Source organism: Podarcis liolepis (genome assembly GCF_965112155.1).
Source record: "Podarcis liolepis genome assembly, chromosome: 7".
NCBI classification, from domain to species: Eukaryota; Metazoa; Chordata; class Lepidosauria; order Squamata; family Lacertidae; genus Podarcis; species Podarcis liolepis.
In genome coordinates, this window is record NC_139561.1 from 57,625,354 (window position 1) to 57,652,309 (window position 26,956).

Sequence of the window (26,956 nt, forward strand, 5' to 3'; positions counted from 1 at the left end):
GAATCTGCCTTGTAATGTCTGTCTATCTCAGTCTTGTCTACACTGTGGCAGCAGTTCTGCAAGGTTTCAGGCAGGGAATCTCTCCCAGCCCTGCCTGCAGCTACAATGCCTTCAGGCCAGAACATTTTCCTATTCTTCACATCCAAAGTGGTTCTCTAGAGCTTACCGAAAAGGCATCTTGGGCTTCGCACATCTTGGCAACGGAAGTCTGGAACTCCCCGATGAAATCGTGGCCTCCGTCGTTGTCGTAATCATGACATATGATCTGGTGGGAGAAAAGGGAGAAGCAGAGCAGTCAGTGGGGTTTTTTGTTTTCTTTAAAGAAGCAAACAGGTGTCCTCATGTTGCCTATTGCTGGGCTGCCCATTAAAGAAGCCTGAAATTGAGCTGCACATTTTTTGTGACAAAGAAACTCATCTTTCTCGGAAATGGGATCGTTTATTTTTTTCCAAGAATTAGAACTAGGTGTCAGAAATAATGAGATGCTGTCTAGAAATAGTAATTACAGAGGAACAGATCCAATTAATGGATAAAGATGAAGGTTATGGTAACAAATATTGCTATTTCCAGAAACTTCCAAGAAATTCCCATTTGAAGACCTTAAAAGAAAAAGAAAATGATTTTTTAAATGTTGTAAATTACTCTGTGGAGGAGTGGAGTCCATGATTTCATAATCACCAGAACATGCTGTGCATACCCAACTTCACAATGTCTGGAAACAAAGGAAGGTTTTCAAACAAAAAGACCTAACATTTTCTGCTAGTTTACAAGCCTGGAAGCAGCCATTCTATGACTGGTACCTTCGGCACTATCTCAAAATTCCAAAATGCCCTCCTGCACCCCAAACTGTTGGCAACCACTGAAACAGAGGGAGACTTGGGCCTTGGTACCTTTATCTGCCTTTCGACGTCTCCGTCACACAGAGATATTAAAGGCACAGTGAACGGCTTCCACACAGGATCCAGCGTGTATTTAATCACCTGCAATTTGGAGAGACGGGAGAAGCACAGGGGGAGATCATTTCACAATCAAGGCCAACACACCAAGGGCCAAGCTAGACACCAGGGCCGGCCCTACTATTGGGCAGAGCAAGGCAACGGCCTCAAGGTGGTAGATGCCAGTGGGAAGCAGCAGTTCCCAGGCCTTCCTCCCAAGTCCTGGGACCCTTGCTTTGTCCTATTGCCACTCATCAGGTGGAGGAGACTACCACCCCACCAGCATGGGTTATTCAAAATGTGTACCAGAAATTGGTTCACTTACAAATGCATTTATTCTACCTTCCCCTATTTCTACCCCTGCAATGACTGCAACGTGCTCCCCATTCAACCTGCAAAGCCTAAATGATTTACAAATATAATTTCTTTTTTGATGTAAAAAAAGGTAGCCTTGTCTCTGAACTCACATCAGTAAGAGAGGATCGGCTTTGCATTGAAGAGTGAGGCAGGATTGGCCTCTTGTCAAGAGCAAGGCATTGCCAGTTAGAGCATGGATTAAGTGTTAATGTTAAAACGACTGTAAACGCTTCCCTGCAAAGGAGTGGAAAGGATCAAAGAGAAACTGCGATGTAAAACTGAGACTTCCCTGTGCAGAACTGTCAGACACTGGAGCACTGTGTGGGAGTCTCAAAGGATGCACACTTACAACCCAACATGGGAGAAAAATCACACAATGTGTCAGTCAACAATAGCACAAATCAACTGGGAAGGCTAGGGCTCTTCCACACAACACTGTCCCTCCCTGCACAACTGCACTGCCATTGGTGCAAAGTGGACTTCTGAACCCCACACCGTGTAACACTTCTAATGCTGGTCCTGGCTTGTGTCAAGAAACTGTGCTTTAAGGTGACCCGCTTCCCTCCCTCCTCCACCCCTATTTCAGATGTAGCAAAAACCTGCAGAAAATGAAAGCTTCCCATCTCTTCGTGGCCCCTCCAGAGAAGGGGAGGGGGAGCAGGGAATATGTGAGCCCAAGGCTAGTTTATGGTCACTTATGTAATGCTAAATGGTGCATTATATCCAAAATGAGCCATTTTCTGCCTTCATGCCAAGAGCTCTTTAATATTTCAAGGATCATATAAGAAGGGAAATCAGCATTAAGGAACTCATAAATCAATGACACTGGTTTCTGCATAATGTATTTAGGATTGGCACAGAAGAAGAAAACAAATGTATTGATAATTGTCTCCTTGGAGAGTGTCTGTCTCTTTTCTGGCCTGCAAAAGAGGAAGGCACAGTGGTTTGTAAAAGCTCGGGCTTGGGTAGAATAAAGAACTGTAAAGTTGGAATGGACCCAAGGATCATCCAGTCCAACCCCCTACAAGGCAGGAATCTTTTGCCCAATGTGGGACTCGAACCCACATCACTGAGATTAAGAGTCTCAATGTTTACCGACTGAGCTATATTTTTTAAGAAACTGCTTTCTGCCTGCTCTTTTCACACACAGGAACTGTATCTGCTTTGGGTCTTTTTCTTTTTGTCACTACTAACATCAGTGAAGTCTCGGAGAGAGAGAAATTTGCTTAGGGGTGGGCAAACCAGGCTTTTGCTGCATTCAAAAACTAATATCTGAATGGGCCTGTCAATGAGCACCCAAGACATTTACTTTGAAACTTGAGGACAGAGGTTTTTTTCATTGCTCCCAAAGGCACTTGAAAGCAAGAGGTGTCTTAGAAAGTCTCTGGAGGGATTCAGCCGGGAATGTTAATACTAATGACAATAGCAGTTCAGCTGTAAGGTCTGAAGCCCATGGATTCTGTCCTGCTAGGCCATGGGGGGACAAGACCTCCAGTTCTCACCAAAAAAACTCCAAAAACATTTATGATTTATGCCTTTTCCAGCAGCTCCCAAAACTGGAGAGGCACCCCTGGAACTGATTGCTGATGTTTTAGTTGTATAGTGTTTTTTTTAAACAGTCAAGATAACTACCTGGACACAGTTACCAAAAGCCAGTGCAAGGAGTCCCCATTCTCTCCATTTAGACGTAATCATTGCAGTATAAAGAGCACTGCATAATTCTTCTTGGGCCATATTGATTTTTGCCTTTGCAAAGCAACTCATTCTGCATTGGGGATGGGAACCTCAAGCTAGGGGCCAAATGCGGCTATCCAAACCTCCCTATCTGGCCCTCAGAAGTCACCCCAGCCACATCCCCCACCAGCCCTGCTCTGTACCCCGCATAATTTTTCTGGGCTGGAAGGTGCCCTTGAACTGGATGCTAGTCCATATCAAGGGCTGAAGTGTGTTTGTGTGCAGAAACTAGGCTACAGTATACAACATTTACATTCTATGTTCCACTTATTTTTGTCTCTGGTCCCACCCACCTCTGGCACATGGCCCTCAGAATGTTGCCCAGAAGAGAATGTGGACCTCTGGTTGATAATAGTTCCCCAGTTCTGCCTTGAAACTGCTTTTCAAACTCACAAAAGCCAGTTGTTATCCCTTGCAACACAGACACACCCACTCAAGGTTTTCGAGGTGTTTGGGGACACCTCAGCTTCACTTTATTCAAAAACATCACCCAAAATATCTGGTCCTTGGCAGCATGGGACACGGACAGAGTGTGATCTTGCTGCAAAACACTGATATTTGCATCTCTCAAAGGGGGAGTTCATTGATGCTAACTGATGACCCTGCTTACTGCTTGAGAGCCAGTGTGGTGTAGTGGTTAAGAGCGGTAGTCTCGTAATCTGGGGAACCGGGTTCGCGTCTCCGCTCCTCCACATGCAGCTGCTGGGTGACCTTGGGCCAGTCACACTTCTGTGAAGTCTCTCAGCCCCACTCACCTCACAGAGTGTTTGTTGTGGGGGAGGAAGGGAAAGGAGAATGTTAGCCGCTTTGAGACTCCTGAAGGGGAGTGAAAGGCGGGATATCAAATCCAAACTCTTCTTCTCTTCTTCTTCTTCTTACCTCTGTCCTATGGACTAGCATCCATTTCCCATCGTCTCCTGGTTTATAAAACTCTAAAAATGGGTCTGATTTTCCAAACAAGTCCTGCAAGGGGGATGAAAGAGGGAAAAATAATCACAACGGTTATACAATTACCCCAGCTCAGCTGCCTCAAATCAGCGCCAGGTAACGTAGCATTAGGAGGAGAGAGGAAGTCTTTCCCCTTAGGCTATAAATCAGAGGCACCCAACGTGTCTTGCAGGGTCCTCCCAGTGCTACAATTTGAATGAATAAGAAATGAATGCCTGTAAATCTTAAAACATCTAAGCACAGGGTAAACAGTAGCATCCACAAATGGTCTGATTTCCCCAAAGCAACAAATATTATTGGCTCGAAACGGTCTCTTGGTGCTCACGCCGAAATGCAAATCCTCAACAACTTTGGCAGGGTTGCCGGGGACTGTAGCGGTTGGACTTGCACCCTCTACCTCCTCACTGTAGCGTGTTTCATCAGTGGGCTCCCCAACTGGTGTGTGGACACACCCCAGCAGATCCCCAACTGGGCCAACTCTTGGAACCAGTCCTGTATTTAAAGGGCTCCCCAACAGCCATGGCCCAAACTAAATGATACTAGAGAGAACATGACTAATCTCTTAGAGTTTAAGCTGCTGAAAAGCAGCAATGGAGGCTGCAGTCAGGAACAGAAGAGCAGCAGGCAAGAGGGTCTATTAAACCCTTTTCTTTTGCTACTTTTACTACTATTGTCTGTGGGAAACTGCAATGCCATCCCAGGCAGCCTTCAGTTGGAGATGTGTTCTTGAACCGATGAGCATTCACAAGATAAATCCTAGGGAACTAGAGGGTGGGGGGATACATGAAGAGCAGAGGCATCTCAGAGGGAAAAAATATGCAATGCAGATCAAAAAAAGCACCAGGCAGTACGCTTATGGAAGGAGCCATCGACCCTGACTTGCACCACCCTGAAAACAAACTGTCTCTCCTCAGAGTTCTCTTTCAACAGGCCTTTCAGAGCTTTGCCTCTTCAAGGGCTGCTTGTTTTCAGTCCGTTTACATACTTTATTTATAGATGCACAGGGGTTTCTCAGAAGTCCACGCAGGGTGTGAATCTCTATTGGTACAGGGACCGATTATTTCGTTTATGCATTAATTCAAAGTCTTTTTTATATCATCCTTCACTCACAATCTGAGGGAGGCTTACAAAAATAAAACCCTAAAAAGCAAATACTTAAAAAAAAAAGTACAATAAAAGCTATGAAATCATACCGGCAACATAAAACAGCCAGCAGGATTAAAGTTGTATCGGTAAAGCTCAGGAAAATAAAAGGCTGTTTCTGGCAACTGAAAGGAGAGCTGGGTAGGAACCAGAGGCTAATCAACTAAAGGAGGATTTGTGCCCTCCAAGAGAAAGGAAAAGCCTATTTGAGTCTCTTTGCTTCCATTTCCTTTGGCAAGTTTCTAGACCTCATGGTATACAGGCAGGGTAGACAGTTAGAAGGTAAATGAACAGGTCTGGGAAAGGAGAGAATTTGGGTGCCTTATTAAAATTGCTGGCTCCTACACTTCTTTCCTCTACCTCTGTTGCATCCCAAGCAAAGTTGTCAACTGTTCAACATTGACTGAAAAGCCCTTTCGTGTCTGTGCGTGGTCTCTGCTGCGCAACACTGGAAGACCAGGCTGCTGCCTTGCATTCAACACTGTGCAGTGCAATGTCAAAACAAGCATTTGTAGCATCACCTAACTGGCTACATGTTGCATCCATATGAATTTATTGGGGGGGGGGGAGAGAAGCAGGACCCCAAACACGCACCTTTTTATCCAGCTTCCTGCCTGCCATGCTAAGAGTGATCACACGGTTGTCCGACAGCTCTTGAGCTGCTATCTGGAAGACAAGAGAAAATTCCAGTCATTCTTATCAAGCTTCACACGTTATAGGGTTGAGCCCCCAAAGATGAAGAAAAACATAGCTTGTGGAAAAACACAGCTACAGGGAAGGGAGAGGGATGGGATGGCAGAACTTCATTTGCTCTGCTGAAATACCAACACACTTTGGCTCTTCTGTTCCTCATATTTTCCCCCATTCCAGCTGCTCATCATAGGATCTTTGTAACCAAGAAATCATGCCTGAGTTTTTTTCTTTCTTTCCTCCTCCCTCCCAATCCCTTTTCTTTTTGTGTCATATGTTTTAGGTTCTAAACCTGGAGATAGGGACTGTCTTATCGCTGGAATTTGCAAGCTGCTCTGAGAGTCTTTTTTTCTGGCTGAAGAGCATGGTGGAAATGCTTTAATTAAATAATCATTCCATCTACTCCCAATGTTCAGGTGTGAGTGCTGCTGCTGCCTATGTAGCCAAAACAACAACAGCCATACAGAGCAGAGAGGTATCTGACAGGATTGAGGGAACCAAAGCTAAAATCTCTTTTATTTGAAGGGGGGGGGAGAAACACTTTTGGGGGGTTGGGAATCCAAAAACAGTCTAAGGTAGAGTGAGTTTGCTCAGTGTCCACAGAATGCTGACAGACTGCTGCAGAAAAACCCTGGAAAACTGGATGGCAGGAGAAATGGAACAGAACAAACTGGTGCCCTGCAGACATTTTGGATAAGAATTCCCATCAGCCCTAACCATTGGCCATGCTGGCAAAGGCTGATGCCAACTATTGTCCAAAACATCTGGAGGGTAGATTCTGAAAAAAGAGAGAAAGAAAATAGTGCTTGCACATTTTGCTTCCTTAGGGTCTACAAACGTTAGAAATGCACTTTTAAAAAAGAAAGAAAGAAAACTGGGGACCTGGTGATTATCCAAGGAGGGGCAACTGCTCCCCCCCTGCAGCTGCTCATGTCAGTGGGGCTGTCTCTCCTCTGGTCCCCCCACTCAGATGTTGCTTAGGGGGGGAAATGACATTGACCACAACTGGAAATAGCTCTTCCCTTTAGGCTGCTGTTTACTCTCCAGCATGATCTGAATAAAAAGCAGTGAGTCAGAAAGAGCCTTTGTTGGTGGAGAGAGCACAAGACGAGTTGGTTAATTGCGCCTCTTCTTTCCTCATTAGTGTCATGCGGACGCAGGCCCCGAAGTGAAAAAGCAAAGCTGCACGGGGCCGGAGTATATGATAGGACTAAGTCTACAGACTCCTTGAATCTTAACTTGGTCTTCTACGGATGCATGCAGAGCAGGTGACCAAGATGATCAAGGACCTCAAGGTTCCCTTTGAGGAATGGCTGAGGGAGATGGGGATGTTAAGCCTGGAGAAGAGAAGACTGAGCAGTGATGTGATGGCCAACGTCAAATACCTAAAGAGCTGTCCCATGGAAGATGGAGCAAACTTGTTTTCTGCTGCTCCAGGGGGTAGGACCCCAACAAATGGATTCAAATGGCAAGAAAGGGGATTCCGATTAAACATTAGGAACGTCCTTCCATCAGTAAGAGCTGTTTGACAATGGAAAAGACTCCCTCAGAAGGTGGAGGACTCTCCTTCATTGGAGGATTTTTAATGGGGGTTGGATGGCCATCTGTCAAGGATTCTGTAGTTGCAATTCTTTGATTCTATGCGGTCCAGCTTTTACCCCTATCTCTTGGGAAAGTGCACTGTGTGTGTGTGTGTGTGTGTGTGTGTGTGTGTGCTTTCTGCATCTTTGCCAGGCTGATTCAGGAGAGCCAGCAGAGAAGTGACCGTAGCACTCGCTCAAAAATCCAAATGTACGTAGCTTTGAAGTTGAGCAACAGGGTTGCCCAACTGCCTTGCTGTCGATGGCATGGGACTGGCTTTTCAGAGTCAACCGGATTCCTGGGACTGTGATCTAGTGTTGAGTAGCCTGGTTTGAACTGCCTGCAGTTCCATCCTCCAACCAGCAGCTCTGCTAATTCAAGCAATAGGGTGCCCATGTGCGAGGAGTGGGGATCCCTGTCTCAGAGCCTGGTGCTGAGAGATGTCTGTCACTGGCCTCCCTGCGGCTGCTCTGCTTTGGGGTTTATTTTGCATGAACAGGTGCTGAAAGGAACATAGGAGTGAGAGGCGGTTCCAGGCACTGTGGGTGGAAGAGAAGAAGATGCCAAGGCTGCTTTTTTCTTTTTGCAAATGTTCTTCATACTCTTTCTCTCTCTCTCTCCCCTCCTGAGCACAATGGCTGAATGTCAGTGCTTGCAGCCAGAACAGAGGTTGAGTCCAGCATTTTAATTTTTCCACACAGGGGCCTTATTTTCAACTGAATAAGGGCTGAGGGCCCAGCAACACGGACCTCACCAAACAGGTGCCCTCCACATGTTCTGGATTATAGCTTCCACCACTGGCATTTCTGGTCCAGGAATTCAGTAGATTTAGCCTAGGCTAGAGCACAGAATTCTAGGAACACAGGTCCAACCGCAAAGTGAAAAAATGTGAGATAATAGAATCACAGTTGTAGAGTTGGAAGGGACCCCAAGGGACATGGAGTCCAACCCCCTGCCGTGCAGGAAAAGCACCTTGGGAAAGCACATGGAGTCAAGAGAGGAAAGTGGGAAAGAGTGTCACTTTCCTCTTCCAGGTTTATGGAAGTGGCAAGAATGGGAAGAGCAATAGCTGCGGCTCTGTGTTCCGGACACACAAAAATCACAGGTTTCTATGTGAGAACACACACACACACACACACACACACACACACACACACACGTTCTCCATCCAGGCAGGCAAGAAGCATCATCCCCAGATCAAGCACACAGTCCAGCTGGGCAAAAGCACTCAGGAAGAGGGCAGGGCAGGGCAGGGCTGGGGAGAAGGGGCAGTGCCTGAGGAAGAGCCTCCCCTAAGGCCAGGAGGGCCCGCATTCAGGCCCCAGGCTCCCCTTCTCCCCTGGCACAGAGAAAGAAAGACTACATTTCTTGTTCTGTGGGAGGAAGACAGCTCCCTCTGAGCAGAGGCAAGTGGCTGCCAGCACAGAAAGCGCATCCTGCACTGGAGGAGGAGGGGGCTGCCTTGCCAGCCTCATCCGGCTGGCCTTAGCGACGCTTGCTTCATGCACAACTCAAGCCACCTACATGTGCTGGCAGTCGGTCAGCCCCACTGCCTCGTTCCAGCATGGAGCGTCTCCAGGGAGTTTGCCATTTCGCTGCCCTCAAACGGTTAAAAACCTCCCCACCCCCCACTCCACCTTTTCTCCTGGCATAGCAACACCAAACCACCAGCCCAATGGGACCATTTCAAGAAACTCTCTCCAGCTGCATCCTCCTGCCTTCTGTGTAGGTCTCAGCTGTATCCCTACTTTTTTTTAAAAAAAAGCCCCTCACATTTCCTGTAAGATCTAGTCTGCCTGGTACAGATATTGCGTCTGTGTCTACTTAGTATGCCCCTTGGAGGCCTGTCCTTTTAATTTTTCGCAAAGCACCATATACAACAATTTTATTTATTCATTCATTGCATTTATATCCCACCTTTCCCCCCAAGGAGCTCAAAGTGGTGTGGATAGTTTTCTTCCTCCCTGTTTTATCCTCACAACAGCCCTGCGAGCAGCCAGTTTTGAACACAGAGTGTTCAAGTTACACCGTTCCCCTCTCTAAATCCACCGTCAGTTTCCTTGCATAGATTTCCTGCTTGATTGGTGACTGGCTGAGTGCATGGGGAGGGCAAGCACAGATGAAGATGCCTTCAGCAGATCCCATGGCATTAAAATCAAGCACACCTGATCAGCAGAGGGAGATGAAAGCCCACCATGGTGCAGCCAAATCAGAGGAGACTGCAATTTGCATCATCAAGCAGCTCCTGTCACCAGCCCATCAAACTGAAAAGGCAAGCCTTCTTTCTCCACGGCAGTTGTGTGTGCTAGGAACAGTCTCTCCAACTTGATGCACTCCAGATGTTGTTGGACTACAGTTCCTACCATTGCTGACCGCTGGCTGAGGCTGAAGGGAATTGCAGTCCATCAACAACTGCAGGGCCACAGGCTCCTGATTCATGGGCCAGGATAGCTGGTAGACATTTTATCAATGGGAGTCAATGTCTCACAATTAGGAAGTCCTTCGAGATCTCTCTCCAGGGTGCTGGGCTGGAGGGTGCCTCCACACAGAAGCCTGTTGCCAATACCTTTTCCTTCTCACTCCACTTTAATCAGAATCTGGGCTGGTGTGGCATCTTTTAGATACCGTATTTTTCGCCCTATGGGACGCACCGGCCCATAGGACGCACCTAGGGTTTTTTTTGGGGGGGGGAATAAAGAAGAAAAAAATATCCCCCCCCCAGGGCTCCCGAGGCTGCGGGTGTCTGCCTGAAGCGCAGGGCGCTCTGCTTCAGCGCGCTCCAGGCAGCAGGCTGCTATCCACAGCCCAGGGAGCCTTGTGGGAACTCCCGTGGGCTCCCCAGGCTTGCTGATAGCTTCCTGAAGCCTTGAGAGCGAGAGGGGTCGGTGCGCACTGACCCCTCTCGCTCTCCAAGCTTCAGCGAAAGCCTGCATTCGCCCCATAGGATGCACACAGATTTCCCCTTCATTTTTGGAGGGGAAAAAGTGCGTCCTATAGGGCGAAAAATACGGTATATCTGAGTTTTATGTACAGGTATCCAATGTACCCCATCCACACCAGTGGGAGCTGCATGGCCAATGCTCCTAAGAACATAAGAAGAGCCTGCTGGATCAGGCCAGTGGCCCATTTAGTCCAGCATCTCCTCTTATAACTATTTTGCCAAGCTATGTGTGTATATATATATATATATATATATATATATATATATATATATATGCAGGTTTTGGTGTCTTCGGGTGTCTTCCCGTGTAAGAGTTGGGGTGTCTAGGCGACGTTTCGACGAGGTCTCACTCGTCATCCTCAGGCTGGTGCTTACGGCTTCTTGTTACTGGAACAGAGCAGGATCTCAGTGTTTGAGTTCCTATAAATACTGTTGAGGGGGTGTGGTGTATTCTGGGCAGAGAGGAAGTTCCCAGGATAGTGTGACTTTTCTTCTTTTGTTCCTTAATTACTTGAGGGATATCTTGAGTGATTTCTTGAGTGATATTCTGAGTACCACTTAGGAGGGTCATTAAGAGTGGATTAGTTGCTAAAGCTTTCGTGTCTTGACCTCTTGAGCTTGTGAAGAGTTTTTCTGAGAAGATGGCTGTACTGCACTTAATTGTGCTCTGGCTTGGCTTCGTGTATAGGGGCGAGCTGTGGTTTTGTGCCCTGTGCCAGTCAGATCTGTGTAGGGATTGCAGGGGGGTGTAGCATCCGGAGGTGCCACTATGGTTTGGCTACTGGATGGTGTCTGTAATTTATCTGTGGAGAGGGTCTGGGTTTGGGTCTGGTGTGGTTGATTGGTGATGGTGTTCTGTGTGCCTCTGGTTCTGGTGTCGGTTTTTGTGGGGAGGGCTAATTTCCAGATGTCTGGCAGGCGGGACGTGTCGTCACGCTTGTTCATGTTGTGAGGGTGTTTCTCTATCTCGATGGCTTCCATGATTATTCTCTTGTGGTGATGTTCCATGTTAAAGAGCAATTTGGAATCTGCAAAATTAATTTCGTGTCCTGTTTCTTTCATGTGTTGGAAAAGAGAGGAAGTTTTTTCTTCTTTTTTGACGGCATTCTTGTGTTCTGCGATACGTGCATTTATTCGTCTGTTTGTTTGTCCAATGTACGTGGCTGGGCAGACTTTGCAGGGTATTTCATAGACCCCTTGGTTTTCCAACTGGATTTTATCTTTGGGGTTTCTGAGGATATTGGCTATTTTTTGGTTGGTGCAAAAGGCTGTTTTGATATTGTGTTTATGGAGGATTTTGCTAATTTTATCTGTAGTGCCCTTGATATAAGGAAGGAGGGCCATGCCATTGTTTTCTTCTGTGTCTTGGTTTTTGGGGGGTGTTTCTTTTTGGATTAGCTTCGTAACCCTGTTTTGCTGGTATCCATTGGCGATTAACACATTTGAGAGATTCTGTAACTCAGTTGTCAAGTGGTCTTTGTCAGCCAGGCGTTTGGTTCTGGAGATGAGAGTCTTGGCTACGGAGTTTATTTGTGCAGGGTGGTGGTGTGATTGTGCATGTAAGTAGCGGTTGGTGTGTGTTTTTTTCCGGTAGATGGTGTGTCCTAGGGAGCCATCAGGTTTTTTGTAGATTAGGACGTCAAGGAAGGGAAGTTGGTTGTTGGCTTCTATTTCCATAGTGAATTGTATTTTGGGGTGTAGGCTGTTGAGATGTGTGAGGAAGCTATCTAGTTTTTCTTTCCCGTGTGGCCAAATTACAAAGGTGTCGTCAACATATCTGAGCCAGAGTTTGGGTTTGTGTTCTGACTTGTCTAAAGCATTGGTTTCAAAGTGTTCCATGTACAGATTTGCGATGACCGGTGAGAGGGGTGATCCCATAGGTGCTCCTTCTATCTGTTTGTATCTTTGTCCATTGTGGATGAAGTACGTGTTGGTTAGGCAGTGGTTGGTCAGGTCCAGGATGTATTCGGGGGGATTGTATTTGTTTTGGATGGCTGTCAAGGCTTCATTAATGGGCACTTGTGTGAAGAGAGATACAACATCGAAGCTCACAAGTAGGTCATCGGGATGTAGGTTTTGCTTCTTTATTGTTTCTATGAACTGGAAGGAGTTAGTAACGTGTGAAGCGATGGATTCTGCATAGGGCTGAAGTTGCTTAGCGAGAAATTTAGCGAGATTTTGTAGAGGTGAGCCTATGGAGCTGACTATTGGTCTGAGTGGTGTTCCTTCTTTGTGTATCTTGGGGAGACCGTAGAGTTTGGGGCATCTGGATGATTTTTCTCTGGGGATGATTCTTAGCTGGATTTCTTCACTGATAGGAGAGGCTTTTATTTTGGATTTGGTGGTTTTTTCCAGATAGGTGGTGGGATCTGTTTTTATAGGTTGGTAGGTAGGGTCTTGGAGTAGATTTGATAGTTTTGCTTGGTAGTCCGATGTGTTCATCACAACAGTGGCATTACCTTTGTCTGCTGGGAGAATGATTATGTTGTTGTCTTTCCTCAGGTTGGTGAGTGCTTTCTGTTCTTCTTTGTGTAAATTGCTTTTGGGTGGTTTGCTGGAGCAGAGGATGTTGGTGACTTCAAGTCTGATTTTATTGGCTTCATCTGGGTTGATTTTGGTTAGGCTAGCTTCGACTCCGCATATGATGTTTTCCGTGGGGATGCGTCTCGGGGCGACTGCAAAGTTGAAACCTTTGGAGAGTACTTTGGTTTCAGTTGAGGTGAGGATCCTGTCTGATATGTTATGTACTGTTTGTTTCATGGGTTGTTGTGGAGGGTGGCTGGGCTTCTGGCGTTTCTCTAGTTTGTGGAGTTTGTTGGTGTGTCTGTCTGTCTTATGTGAGGTCTCAGTTTCAGCTCTCCAGACGGCTAGTTGTTTGCATTTGTCCCAGAGTGCAGGGTGGATTTTGTGTGTGTGTATATATATATATATATATATATACACACACACACACACACACACATATTTGTTCCTATGGTAAAGGGGGGAGGAACCACCCACATCAATGAGTATGCTTAAAGCAGCCTGTAACACAGGAAATAGCGATATTTTTATTTTTTCTCCATTTTAATGATGGTCCATCTGGCTGTTTTAATTTGAAGGAGCTGGACGACGCCTGTTTTCCTATCTCTGTTGGGCAGACAATATTAATGGGGCCTTAATTATGTGGATTGCTGCTCACAATTTTTGCCATGCAGGGATTTAGCAGCCAAACTCAGGGCCAGCCTTACCATTGGGCTGAGTGCGACAGCTGCCTCAGGTGGCACATCCCATGGAAGGCAGAGGTTGTGTGGACCGCATGCACCCTCTTGAACTAGCCTGCTGTCCTTACTTGGACGCTGTCCCATCACCAGTGCTGAAATAAGAGTCAAATGCTAGCCCAGTTAGCTTTTGTGTGTGGAATGTGTTTGTGTGTGTGATCTCGCCCTTTGCCTCAAGCAACGAATTGTGCTGGGCCAATCCTATCCAAGCTCTTCCTTTAGTAGTGTGGCCTCTCCTGCACTAGAAAAATGTGTGCACAATTGCATACACAAAGCTCAGGAAGCACAACAACTGAGCATCCTGCTGTTTCCATTTCAAGATGAAAATATTCTCTGGTCAATATGCATGAAATCATAGAACTGTGGAATTGGAAGGGACCCCAAGGGCCATCTAGACTGATCCCCTTCAATGCAGGAATCACAGCTAGAGAATCCTCAGTAACAGGGCATCTCTTTTGCATGCAGAAGGGCCCAAGTTGACCCCTTAGAATCCCCCAGGTAAGGTTAGGAGAAGCATCTGTCTGCAACCCCAGAGAACCGGTGCCAGTCACCATGAACAGTACCATGAACAGACCACCAATGGTCTGATTTGGTAGAAGGCACCTTCTTATGTTCTCCCATATATTCATGGGCAAATTGTGCTATTGTTCTTGTTTAGCTCCAGCTTGGACTGGTTGTAAGGAAGAAGGCAGGTATCCAGGGACTGGCTGTGGGCAGACTGAGGTTGTTTAGGGCAATTCCCCATTTGACCTCATAGACCAGCCTCCTCTGCCCACACATCTCAGCAAGCTGGTGACAATACACCAAGATTACTGCAGTGAAGGCAATTCAAGCAACACCATTGTTCACTTTAGATTCAACTTTGCTCAGCAGGAACAAGGTTCCTGGGACAAGAAACATGCACAGAATTTGTGGCTTTCTATTGTAGAGGGAGCCACTTTTCAGGTTACATTTAAAATGTAAGTTGGAGAAAACCCTTCAAAAACACCTCTGACTCTTTGCCATTTCTCTCTCCTGTTTCCAATATGGAATCATACAATAAGTCCACAACTTATGCACATTTAACTTCTGCACATTCAGCTTTCTGCATGTGGCAAAACATTTTTTAAAAAAATTAAAAGGGGGCAGAAAGTGGGTGGAAAGGGGAAAATGGTTCCAGGAAAAATGACTTTGGCAATTCCACCTGCCATTGAACCAAATGGGTTTTGACTATACTCAGTTTTGGCTTCAGACGCACTCCTTGGAATGCAACCACACACATACACACACACACACAGTATGTAGTGGGTTTACAGTGGTTGAAGGCATTGAAAGCATAGCTGGAAGCAGCGTCAGTGAACCCGAGGCTGCAACGTAAGGACCAGTGAGCTAATACGCACAGCATGGCTCATGGTGCATTTGATATATCATGATGATGTATAGGCATCAAGGGTGCAGCAAACAGTTCATCCCAATTGATAATTATAGATGAGAAGGATTGGAGGGCGGTGTGTGCGCGCTTTTAATGCAAGCCAATATCACTTCCTTTCATTTGCAAAACTAGCCAGACATGTCTACAATGGGAAAGGCACTGCTCTGTGTGCACAAGTGTGCAAGAGAGGAAAAACTGTTGCTAAGAAACCTGTTGCTAAGTAGTAAGCCCTGTTCCTCTTACCACTAACACTACTCATCCCCATAAACCAAACCTTTTATCCTGATTTATCTTGCATGCCGCTTATGGGTTTGCAGATTGCGCACAAATTTGCAGAAGACATAAAGGAGTGCATGGCATATGCATTCTTATGCAAATGGTTTAATATGGACATAAGTCTGAACATTTTTTAAAACCTGGATACCACCCAGTCCAAGTGAAGCTTTGTTTCCAGGGTGAGAGGTTTAAGCACGCACTGAAATTTCTGCTTAAGCTTTGGTATGGAAAGGAATGAATCAGGACTTGGAAGTTTGGCTGCTCTGGTCCCTTTGGTTGTTTTTGCTCTTCTAATAAAAAATAAGGTGAAACAGAGGGATGGAAGAGGAATCTGTTTTAAATGAGAGGGTGGTTAACTTTTTTTCTCTCTTGAAAAGTATAAAGAGCTGAAGAAGGAATCTGGAAGAGTGGCTCCATTTCCCACTTCTTTTAGTTCTATGTTCTTGTCAGGGCTCAGATCAATTCTACTGGAGCAACCTTTTACTCCAGTTCCTTAGAAAAGTACACTTTGTGTGTCTCTTCTTTTTTTGGGGGGGAGTGTATAGATCTTGGGGAGTGAAGTGACCAGCCGGGGTGGCTCCCACAGCAGTCATTAAAAAACCAAGGGCTTAAAAAGGATTCCAGCTATATCCCAAATGCAGAACTGGGATTTAAGTTCAGAATCCAAGTCCCCACCCTCTTTATACCACTGCTTTCATGTCCCCCATACCATTATCATTCCTTTTCCAGCTGGCTTCCCGTTCCCCAGGAGGAGTGCTCTTGTCATCTTCTTGCTTGAGACAATCTAAGGGAGAAGAACAGAAAACAAAGGGAGGCCTGTAGCAATGATCCGACAGATTACAATCCTGGATGTAGTCATTATTATTTATGGTGGCAATGTTAAGTTGTTGCAAGCTTTGAGGGATTTAATTTTGACAGATACTAATTTTGACCAATTACTAAAGAAACTATTCTTTGTTGCCCAAAATTAATGTTTTTGATGATGCCAACTTGCCAAAAGAATCGGCCTCATTTATTATCTTGGCATTTGTAACATTAATTGCAAACTCATTGGAAAACAGCCCAAAACCTTACACTGGGCGCTTGGTACCACTCATTCTGGAATCCAGCCAAAATGGAGAAAATTATGCATAATTTGAGATTCTGACAAGGACCAGAAACTCCAGATATGTTTTCTATGATTTGGCATTCCTTTTTACATATACAACAGAACCATCATTTTCAAGGCAACCCTTGTCAAAGGCCTGGACAGATCTGGAATGATAGCTGATAATCAGATAATGCTAATATCCTCTACTTGGACTTATAACCCATGTGTGACTGTACTCATTCTACGTGCCTATTTTATAGTTTGTTTTTCCTATTTTAATTTCCAGCTGTTGTTATAACTGTTCTCTCCATTTTATATATTTTATAAAATGAAATAAAAAATCTTCACCCCAAAACAAACTAAAACAAAAACCCAATACTGGACAGAGTTAAGATCCCTGTTCAAACATGCATTTGCACAACATGCTAAATGGTGACATTTCATATTTGCTCACATCCTGCCTTGGACCTGCGGAAAACACTCAGCACTGCTGAGGAGAGAAAGAGACGGAAGCACAACAGGAGAGGGCATTTGCAGAGAGCAGCTCAGCAGGCGGATCGGACTTGTGTTCCTGATCTCAGCATGCATGCACCTCATGCCTAAAACCAAGGGATTTATCTCCTTGGTTTTCAAGTTGACGTGGCCAGCAAGGTTGCTAGGGGGTGACAAAGAGAAGGAGTCTTTCCATTCAATCTAACCGCAGGGTTCATCAGGTGCATTGCAACAGTCTAGCCGAACTAAGCTAGCAGAAGCCTGACGTAAAAGTGAAATTAAAGAGAGAGAGAATGGCATTCTCAGACGCCATTCAGGCAGCTCCTTCCCAAGGCTATTCATGGGCTGCTCGTGCCTTTGGAGAAAAAGTTGGGCCCAGGAGAAGACTTTGAGGACATTCCAGCAGGCTTCCTGCTAAGTACTGAGCGGCTGAGTGCGGCTCTCAGAAAGCCAGCTGGGATCTGCACTCAAAGTGGGGCCTGTTGTGAGTGCCGGTCTCCCTTTGCATCACTAGCTTTAACTGGAGCAGGTGATGGAAAGAATCTTCATCTAGAGGAGAGAAAGAAGAAGAAAAAAAGAAAGAGGATCCAAGAGATGACTGAGAGCAAGAAACCACAGTCACCCCAAAATGGCTTCTCTATGGTTCTTGGGACATTTGTTCCTGAAATGCAATTCTTCCCATGGTTATGCAAGACTGACAAATTCTTCACACTTTCTGTGGGGCAGATTTTCCCCCACCATCCTAATTCTCAGTTCTTTAGTCTAACCACCTCGTTTCAACGCTGCCTTGACGTTTTGCTGTAATGTTAAGTGTAAATTGCTTTGTGAGGTTGCCTATATCTGAAAGGCAATCTCATAAATGTTTGGAAGATGCCTACAGAGGCTTTTTGGGGAGGGGGTCACCTAGCAGTTCAGATATTGGAACGGTAAACAAAGACTGGCACTGCTCTCCAGAGCACGTAATTTAGGCAACGAGATGTTGTAATGGCCACCAGCTTAGGTGAGGTTTTTTTAAAGCATTAGATAAATGAGTGCACAGGTGATTGGTCTATTAAATGGAGAATAGGCTTGATAGTAAAACAGGACCTTCACATACAATGGTGGTAAACTAGAATAGATGGGAATAAGCAACAGTGGAATGCTTGATGTGTCTTAATGTGGGCTTTCCAAAAGCATAACAGCTGGAAAGGGGACAGAACTATGATCTAATTCAGGAGGGTCCTGCTTATGCTGCTGTTCGCTGTCCTGCCTTCTAATCTCTTTCACTGCCTGAAGAACTAGCAACAATTTGCCAATGACCAGCAATACTTTGGAAGCAGAAACTTAGGGACTCCACTAAGCAGGTAGTAACACTCACTGTTCCCAGGGTGCAGGAAAATTCTCCCAAGAAGTCATGTTCGTACAGCTGCATGCTTGACTTGTCTTGGTCAAACAAGGCAAATTTCAGCTTCTGAACCTCCTCAAAGCGATAATCTATGACAAACTTCTTGGAGAAGGCTGGATTGAGGTTGTTCACAGCTGTTTCTGTCCTGTCGATCTACAAATAAAGAATTAGGTTGAACAAGTGAGCCAATCAACGAGTTTAGATCAACGAGCCGATCAACTTTTAGACAGTAGTACAGTTTTTGTTGAAAAATAATGGTGAAGACAGGTGGAATATTTTTAGGGTGTTGGGGGCAATCTGAAAGTGCTCTTGCTATGTTCAGTCCCAGACATATATCTTTCCTCTCCATGGTTGAGTTCTGAACACAAAGGCGCAATTCCGCAAGGCTGCAGCAGAAGCAGCCTGTGGACAGCACTGACAGGCAAGAGCCTGAGATGTTGCCACCCTCTACTCTCCAGGGCAGTTTTGCACTAAAATAATGAAAAGAAAATCATTCCAAAAATGGTTTGAGAAAGGTCATAATATTGATGGTGGTACCCATCTATTTGCAGCCAATCTGCTGTACCCAATGTTTGCCATAGTCAGAAGGAGACCAATTGAAATTAATGGCCATGACCAACATAGGTCCATTTCTTTGGGTATGACTAACATCAGATGCAATCCCTCACATGTGTTTATCCATAATACTGCTACATTATGTTTTCAACCCATTCTGCAATTAAAAAAATAAAAATAATATTTAGTACATATTTTACTCAATATGTTTATGCCTCTCTAAACATATTTAATCAGAAAATGTGTATTTTAATGCATATGGTACATTTTAAAGCCCATGTTCTGTATCATAAATTTCAAAGAAGTGAAACATCCAAAATATTATTATGCTCTCTGATTAGACCAGGAAGTGTGCAATACATCAGTTCACATAAAAAGGCAGGTGCCAGATATTTAAAATAGAAATCCAGAGGATTTCCATGGGTAATTTCATGTTGCACAGGGAAGACTTCTTCCCCCAACCAACCCACAAAATATCAACCAGTCTCGAACAGAAAAATGAAAGGTGCACTCCATACAGTTATGGAGCAACTTCTGTGAAGAGGAACTACATGGATTTACACCAGTGTAGGCAACAGAACACTGCCTGAAGTCTGGGACTCCTTATTCGGGGGCCACTCAGTCGTTGTGGCCTATCAATCTAGAACATCAACCACAGGCAAGACTCGGAGCACAGCAGCGCTGACCTGCTTATGCAGCAGCCCAAACATTATGCTGTGAACTGCCCTCAGATCTACAGATAAAGGGTGGTATAAAAATTTAATATATAATAATAGTGATTACTGTGCACTTCCATGTTTTGGGGGGTCCTATTGTTTTACTACATCATGCTGCAGTTTTGTAGGTTTTTGGAGCCAGCGTAATGAGCCCACAATTACAGAATTCAGCTCAGAATTTATCAAGATAATCCACTACAGGAGTGGAAGAATCTCAGGCCCCTGAGACTGCTTAGGCCACACACACCTGAGCCACAGCCTTCCCTAGCCTTGCTTTGTGGCCTCTGCTGGTGATTTGACTTGGCTGGATGTGTCCTTGATCTGTGGTAATAACTCTCACTTGCCTTGATGAAATATAGAGTGTGGGGAGAGGGAGAGGGAGAGGGAGAGAGAGAGGGAGAGAGAGAGAGAGAGAGCACCTACTTCTGCCATACCCACCACTGGTGTGAGGTCCCCAAAAAGTTGGCCTTGAGGAGAACGTGGCCCTTGAGCTGAAAAAGGCTCCCCAGTTTTGGGGGTGGGTGTGTCAGCACTGCTTTGGGTGCCAATATATGTGTGCTTCAACACAAATCAGTTCTCTTTGCTTCAGTAAAGAGACTGAATTCTTCCGCTCTCTCTCTCTCTCTTTTTTGCATGCTCACTTTTAAATTGAACCGATGCAAGAGAAGGAGCAAAGACTCCCTCACACCTCCCACATCTTGCCATGTTGAAATGGCAACATATTTTGCAGGGATCAATAGCAGGGCCTCTTTTCCTCCTTCCTAGGGACGGGTACCAATGTAACTTACTCCATCTGCCTCGCTGGCACCCATTCAAACTCGCAAGGCTTATGAGGGGTGAAGGAAGCGGCAGTGAAGTTTTCACTTTCACATAATTGGCTGTGCTCTTTAATGAAATCTGCATTCCTAGAAAAAGCCCAAGTGAGGAGAATGGCAGGTTTTTGGCTCTCTCGGCTGTGCTTCCTGTGCCAATGCAGGCCTTCAAGGCATAATGCACGACAGAGCCGATGCGGAAGGAGGGAAGGGAAAATCGGAATGTGAGTTTAGACAGCTCCAAGAAGCCTGGGGCAGATGACCGTAGGACTCTGCAGGTGCACATAAAATGGTACTCTTCATGGGAGTTAGGAGCCTCAGACACGCAGGCTGAATATGGCCCTGCAGAGCTCTCTATGTGGCCCTCAGGACTCTCTCTAGGGCATATGCCACTTCCCGGTCCTGTTCCAGATCACCAACAGTACTAGTCAAAATTGGTGTAGAATGTCAGGCCTACAGGACTGAATGTGGCCCTGCAGGGCACACTATCTGGCCCCCAGAACTCTCCCAGGCATCGCCCCCTCAAAAAAGGCCACATCTGTGGGTGTGGGTGCAGAAACCTGACAGAAAAAACAGTAGCCACACTGAAGCAGAAAGTGAACGCCCTGCCCACACCCCGAGAGAAGAGCCTCTTCACCGAATTCTACCTCTCCTTTCTATTCTCCCTTTATCTCACAAAGAATCCAAACAGTCTCCTGAAAACAACTTTAAGATATCTCCACTCCCATAAACAACATGGGAAGCTCAGAAGCAGTACACCTGCTTTGGGCCGAAAGGGGGGTCCCAGGTTGAATCTTCAGCATCTCCAGGGGCCAGGGACTGGCTGGACAGTGAGGAGTGGTGGCTGGATACTGATGAGTTAGGGACTGGGTGGGGGGAGAAGTGGGATTGGAGAGTGACTTGGAAGAAGGAATCAGTGAACTGGGGGAGCCTGTGACAGCCAGGAGATGAGAGTGAGAGGCAAGAGAAGCTGCAGGATCGGAGAGTGAAGAACAGGTGAGGCAGGAGGGAGAGGCAGGTCAGGCTGGTGTAGAGTCACGGGCTTCCACACCTCCTCCTCGTGTCCCCACCTATCCTGCTCCACTGTCTCCCTGGACCAGGAGGACTGAAGTGGGAGGAGCAGAAACAGGTTACACGCAGGTGTAGTTTTCACCTGCCTGTGCACAGCTCAGGTTGGGGAGATACCTAAGCGAGGGACAGGGCCTCTCTGTTGCGGCAACTGCCTCATTGGGTTCAAACCTGGGAGCAGCTGAGAAACATCAGTCCTGATGGGCATGCCTTTTCCTAACTTGTAAGCGTACTTTTGACAATAAAGAGTTAATTCTTCACTCTCGACTTTCCTTGCTTGACAGGGCCATGACACAAGGGAGGGCTGGGGGAGACCCCAATACTGAGCTAGATGGACCCAATGGCCTGACCCAATATCAGGAAGCTTCTAATGTTCTTCTTATGGTTTTGGTCTGTCCCCACCTCCCCGGCCCATCCCCAACAGTAAGCCCAAATTCAGTGGCTACTGAGCATGGGGCTGTTGCTGACCTCTCCCTCCCCACTGCCGAACATTCCTCTATTTCTGCAACCTTTGGTGTTTCCCCAAAGCTGGCTGATACTTTCCTCTTGTACCTGGGTGGGGATGTACCTGCACATTGAAAATAGGGGAAATGATGAGAATCTCCGAATTATCAGCCCATTTATTTATTTATTCCTCACCTTTCCCCCAGGGAGCGCAAGGTGGCCTACATAGTTCTCCTCTGTCCCATTTAATCCTCATAACAACTCTGTGAGGTAGGTTAGGCTAAGAATGAGTGACTGGCTCAAGGTCACCTGGGAGCTCCATGGCCCAGTGGGGATTTGAACCCTGGTCTCCCAGGTCCAAGTCTAACACTCTAGCCACTATACCACCACTGGGGGAGGTTTTGCTCCTAAGTCACAGTGCTTTTTGGTCCAAGAGCACAGCTCTCAACAAGGAACACACCTTCCCATCACCTTTTTAATTACAAATTAAGCCTGGATTCCATGCCTTGTTGTTGAATTATATGGAAAAGGAGGGAGGAGGGGAAAAGACAGAGAAAAAGCTCCGAGGGGAAAAATGACGCAAAGAGGCCCTGTTTCCACACAGCTCCAATTATCCCAAGATAAAGCTCTTTAAAATCACTCAAAATTGCAGGAGTGATTGTATCAAGCATTAAAAGCCACCTGAAGAGAGACAAGTTGTCTTGGGAGAATTCACTGCCAAGTGGCGCACAGCGTGTCCTGCAATGTTTCTCAGATTAAAGGCGCTTTGGAGCCAAAACCCAGGGCCCGCACGTGCGCAGGGCCCGGCTCCAGCCCTGACACGCTTTTCTTGGCCACAGGCCCTGGAAAACGCTGACACTTCTGAGGCTCACTCGACCTCAAATGGAGCATTTATGTGCTAATGCCTCCTTAACTCTGAAAGGGGCTTCTGTTAGGGATTATGGAAATCAGGCGGGCGTGAGGTGCCTGCTGTCCTGGCAACACATTCCCGCAAAATTATACTCCTGAGAGAGAAAGTGCAAGCCCTTAAATGCATACCTCGCCTCCCAGAAGAAGAACTCCCCTCCCCTACAATTTCCCTTCTGTACCTATCAGTTTGCCTCCAGCAGCAAACAATGTTGGGACTGTCAGAACAGAAACTTGGAAAGGGGTTTGGGGCAAGGAGGTTGCCCTTTCACCAAACCGCCACAGTCACCTCAGGCGCCCTTCCTCACCTAGAAACCTCCTCACAGGAGTCCCAATTGTAGGCCTTCCTCGCTAAGGAGGTCGGTTGGCCCTATCTTTACCAAGCCTTTATCTTTAGAGGGAATAAAACTAGCAGGGCCGTTTTTAGCAAATGTGGCGCCGGGGTGTAAATATCTGCCCAATGCCCCCAAATTACCACAGATAGTGTTGGGGTGGCTGTAGCTGTGCACTGCCAGCCATGGTGGCGGGGTGCAACTCTCCCCCATGCCTCTGTGAGCGAGCGATCCCCGCAGAGGCTTGGGAGTGAAGTTGGGCTCCTCCCAAGCCTTCTCGGGAGGAGAGCGATCCCCACAGAGGCTTAGGATGGAAGCTGTGCCCCACCAACCATATGGCTGGTGGGCGTGCAGCTTCCCTCCCAAGCTTCCCAAGCCTCTGCGGGGATCGCTCTTCTCCGAAGGAGGCTTGGGAGGGAAGCTGCATGCCCGCCAGCCTTAAAGTTGGTGGGGTGCAGCTGGAGGGCATGCAGGGAAAGGGGAGGCTACCGCCAAAGCCACACAGCTCCCCCACTTGCTGGGACGCCCCTGAGAGGCCGGCACCCTGGCGTGACGCACCACTAAGCCCTATGGAAAAGACGGCTCTGAAAACAAGCATGGTTTCGTGGAAGTTTGCTTCCCCTACGAAAGGCTCCTCCATTTCCCCCATCTATTTGTCAGGGCACCTGAGAATTCCTTGAGTGTTTCGGTGGGTGTGGGGTTTTGAGCCGACTCCACTGCTGTCAGATTGCAGAGGACGCAGTGCATGGTTTTACTATGGAACTCACTCTCACAGGAGGTAGTGAGGAACACCAACCCAGATGGCTTAAAAAGAGGATTAGACCAATTCATGGAGGAGAGGGCTATCGATGGCTACTAGCCATGATGGCTGGGCTTTGTGCCCCTGCAGTTGGAGGCAGCAATGATTCTGAATTCCAGTTGCTGGAAACCACAGGAGGGGAGAGTTGCTCTTGCGCTCAAATCCTACTTGCTTGTTTCCCATTGGAGCATTTGTTTGGCCCTTGTTTGGCCCTTGGGCCTAATCCAGCAGGTTCTTCATATGTTCTTATGTCTATTTTTCTTTCCAGTAAACATTTCTCTCCTATTTGAAAGTTCTCAGACGCAGTTTCTTTTCTCATCAATCTATGCACAATGTTCGATGAAAACACAGCGGAACATTTTGGCATGCCATTAGTAAAATCTCTGCCTGATTTTTGATGGGCTTTAAATTTCATTCCGCTTCTCCCCGGTAACAGCTTTGTTCTGCTTCAACCATTGTTTTTATCCATATTGTTGTTTTTAATATTGTATATATTTTATATTTTGTATCACTAGTTGGGCAGAAAGGTGATTAATCACTGCTGCTGCTGCAACTACTACAACAATAAGAATAATAAAAAATTGTTTCTAAATGAAAAATTTGTAGATTAAACTAACTTGTTCGCACACAATAAACTCTGATGATGAGAGCTTATATTAGCATTTGCCAATCTGTTCTGGACTGCAAGCGACTCCCCAGTTATGTGGGGGAGGGTTACGTTCCGGCACCCCACAAGCAAAAGTGAAAATCACATAAATGCCCTCTCTACCATACTCTCTCTTCAAAATACTCCTCTCCACAAATAAAAAATACTGTACCAAAAATATACACAACTAGTATTGAAGCTCTGGGGCTGACAGGAGGCTGTAGGAAGGGCAGAAAAGTGTTGGCTGTGCTACCCCACATAGAGTGGTGCCTCGCAAGACGAAAAGAATTCGTTCCGTGAGTCTTTTTGTCTTGCGATGTTTTTCGTCTTGCAAAGCACGGTCCGTCGCAACTGCGCCTCTTCAAGCGGCTTTAAAAAAAAACGCAAGACGTTTTCGTCTTGCGAAGCAAGCCCATAGGGAAATTCGTCTAGCGAAGTAACGCAAAACCGAAAAACCCTTTCGTCTAGCGAGTTTTTCGTCTTGCGAGGCATTCGTCTTGCGGGGCACCACTGTACCAGCTGTTAGCCAGGGAGGCTGTGCAGCCTAAACAAAGCCCCGCTGCACCTCCAATCTCTTCTCTGCCCTCACCAAAGTCCTCTTTGGGTTCTGGGGAGGGTTTCCTCGCAAGCCACAAGGACTCTCCAGCATTCTCCCTCCATTTCTGGGTATGAATTCAATGATTTACTTCTTTCCTGGCAGTGCACATATACATGGTCGCACACGTGTCGATCGCACACAAGTGGGTATGCTTCTGTTTTTTTATCAACTAGGGCCAGGGCCTTTTCAGTACTGGCCCCGACTTGGTGGAAAGCTGTGTCACAAGAGACTAGGGCCCTGCGGGACTTGACATCTTTCCACAGGGCCTGCAACACAGAGCTGTTCTGCCTGGCCTTTGGTTTGGACTCAGTCTGACCCTTATGCTTCCCTCCCCTTATGGTTTTGATCTATGGGCTACTTTTAAAATGAGGCTGCCTTTTAAATTGCATTTTGACCTGTATTTTAAATTGAGTTTTTTCCCCTATTATGTTTTTACTGTAATTTTACTGATGTTAGCCACCCTGAGCCAAGCTCTGGCCAGGGCGGGCGGGGTTTAAATAAAATTTATTATTATTATTATTATTATTATTATTATTATTATTATTATTATTACTACTACTACTACTACTACTACTACTACTACTACCACTTTTTACCTGCCTTTTCATGGAGGATAAGGCTATCCACGACTTCTAGTCACAATGGCTATGTTCCACCTCCCTTGTTGGAGGCAGTATGCCTCTGAATACCAGCTGCTAGGAATCGCAGGAGGGGAAGTGCTCTTAAACTTGAATCCTGCTTGCCAGCATTCCATAATGGGCATTTGGTTGGCCACTGTGGGAACAGGATGCTAGGCCAGATGAGCCATTGGTCTGATTCAGCAGGCTTTTTATGTCGTTGCTGCTCTCCTCCCTCGCCTTTCATCATCAGGGTTAAATTGTCACAACAATTTAAAATGCAACAATAAAAACATTACAAAGCAAACTACAGTGGTACCTTGGGTTACATATGCTTCAGGTTACATACACTTCAGGTTACAGACTCCGCTAACCCAGAAATAGTACCTCAGGTTAAGAACTTTGTTTCAGGATGAGAACAGAAATCGTGCTCCGGCGGCGCAGCAGCAGCGGGAGGCCCCATTAGCCAAAGTGGTGCTTCAGGTTAAGAACAGTTTCAGGTTAAGAACAGACCTCCGGAACAAATTAAGTACGTAACCAGAGGTACCACTGTACAACCACAAGAACACAGTAACTCCTAAAATCTCTCTCAACTGGGAGGGCTTTGTTTTGGTTCTTATTTTTATTCTGTATTCTGCTTTTTTATATTGTAATTTTATGTTGTCAGCTGCCCTGAGATCTATGGATGGAGGGCGGTATAGAAATGTAATAAATAAAAGAATAAATGAACATACAAGTTTCAAATGGCCAGGGTCTTAAAAGGTGCAACTTCCGCAAAGCTGTATCATGAAGGTGAAGGGAAGGGATTCCACAATTCTGGGGCTGCCACAGAGTAGACGCTCTCCTGCACAACCCTAAGCTTCATAATATGGCTATCATGACTAGTATCCATTGATAGACTTCTTTACCATAGATTTTTCTGAATCTCCTTTTAGAGGTATGTAAATTACTGTCCGCCATCACTCCTCGTGTTTCGTTTAGGCACGCCACCATTCCACCCTGCCAATGCGCATAGATGCCAAACAGGAAAAGGATATTAACAAAACCTGTGAACATTTGAAAGCTAGAAATAGGTACGCAACGTGTGTGTTGGGGGAGAGTCAAAAATGGTGAGCGGGGTGGGAGAGGGAAAAAGGGAAAGAAGCTCTGCTGAAATGTATTTTTAAAAATGGGAGAAATGTTTGGAAATGCATATCAACAATATGGTAATTTTGCTAAAAA

The 26,956-nt window shown here is 46.1% G+C and overlaps 1 protein-coding gene across 1 annotated transcript in view; it reads right to left on the reverse strand.

The window, feature by feature from the left end:
* Nucleotides 1–26,956, reverse strand: part of CPNE2 (copine 2) — an 83,310-nt gene that overhangs the window by 20,940 nt on the left and 35,414 nt on the right. The window contains exons 3-8 of the mRNA XM_083511478.1: nt 18,216–18,395; nt 15,986–16,060; nt 5,712–5,783; nt 3,906–3,989; nt 891–980; nt 167–265 (exon numbers count right to left, since the gene is read on the reverse strand). Of these exons, the coding sequence (XP_083367604.1) occupies nt 167–265; nt 891–980; nt 3,906–3,989; nt 5,712–5,783; nt 15,986–16,060; nt 18,216–18,395 (600 nt within the window). The remainder of the gene's footprint in view (nt 1–166; nt 266–890; nt 981–3,905; nt 3,990–5,711; nt 5,784–15,985; nt 16,061–18,215; nt 18,396–26,956) is intronic.